General features: G+C 35.4%; 1 protein-coding gene across 1 annotated transcript in view; it reads left to right on the top strand.

The window, feature by feature from the left end:
* LOC108785243 (pre-mRNA-processing factor 39-like) overlaps positions 1 to 543 on the top strand; it is a 32,684-nt gene that overhangs the window by 16,413 nt on the left and 15,728 nt on the right. Inside the window, exon 4 of the mRNA XM_018554287.1 lies at positions 149 to 267. Coding sequence (XP_018409789.1) covers positions 149 to 267 — 119 coding nt within the window. The remainder of the gene's footprint in view (positions 1 to 148; positions 268 to 543) is intronic.

The raw sequence follows: 543 nt of genomic DNA, 5'->3' as shown, positions 1-543 counted from the left end.
TTAAACCTGTCTTAGTTCATGTGTGATACCCTCAAAGTTGTCACAAAGTTGTTCATCTCACAAATAAGGAAGGTTACTTTCCGATAACACTTGTGTTTTTTTTACCTCTGTGAAATATTCTGTTTTCTAATATTTTTACTCTGTACAGATCTATGACCGTGCTGTTCAGGCCAACCCGTTGAATCTCACCTTGTGGATCAACTACATTCAATACCTAAAGAGGACTTTGAACATGACTCTGACAAAGTCTGTTGACAAGTTGCGAGGGTAAGAGTGAGATGACACTATTTTCATTCTTGACTTGTCCATTGTATAAATACATTATACTTCATGTTTCTATATACTCAGATTGCAATTTCTCTACTGATCACATTAACATTTGATGGAATAAGAATGGCTGACCTTTATTTGAGATGTTTGGATCTGTATGGAAGATAGTAAACATGGTATGATGTTTAAAATCTTATCAGTATTTGCAATCTATTATTGTGTGTGTGTGTGTGTGTGTGTGTGTGTGTGTGTGTGTGTTAAATGGCGGATACA

This window comes from Nanorana parkeri, unplaced genomic scaffold (assembly GCF_000935625.1).
Source record: "Nanorana parkeri isolate BGI_ZX_2015 unplaced genomic scaffold, ASM93562v1 scaffold153, whole genome shotgun sequence".
In the NCBI taxonomy this organism is placed as follows: domain Eukaryota; kingdom Metazoa; phylum Chordata; class Amphibia; order Anura; family Dicroglossidae; genus Nanorana; species Nanorana parkeri.
The sequence above is the reverse complement of the archived record's forward strand: the minus strand, read 5'-3'. Positions and strand labels throughout refer to the sequence as shown.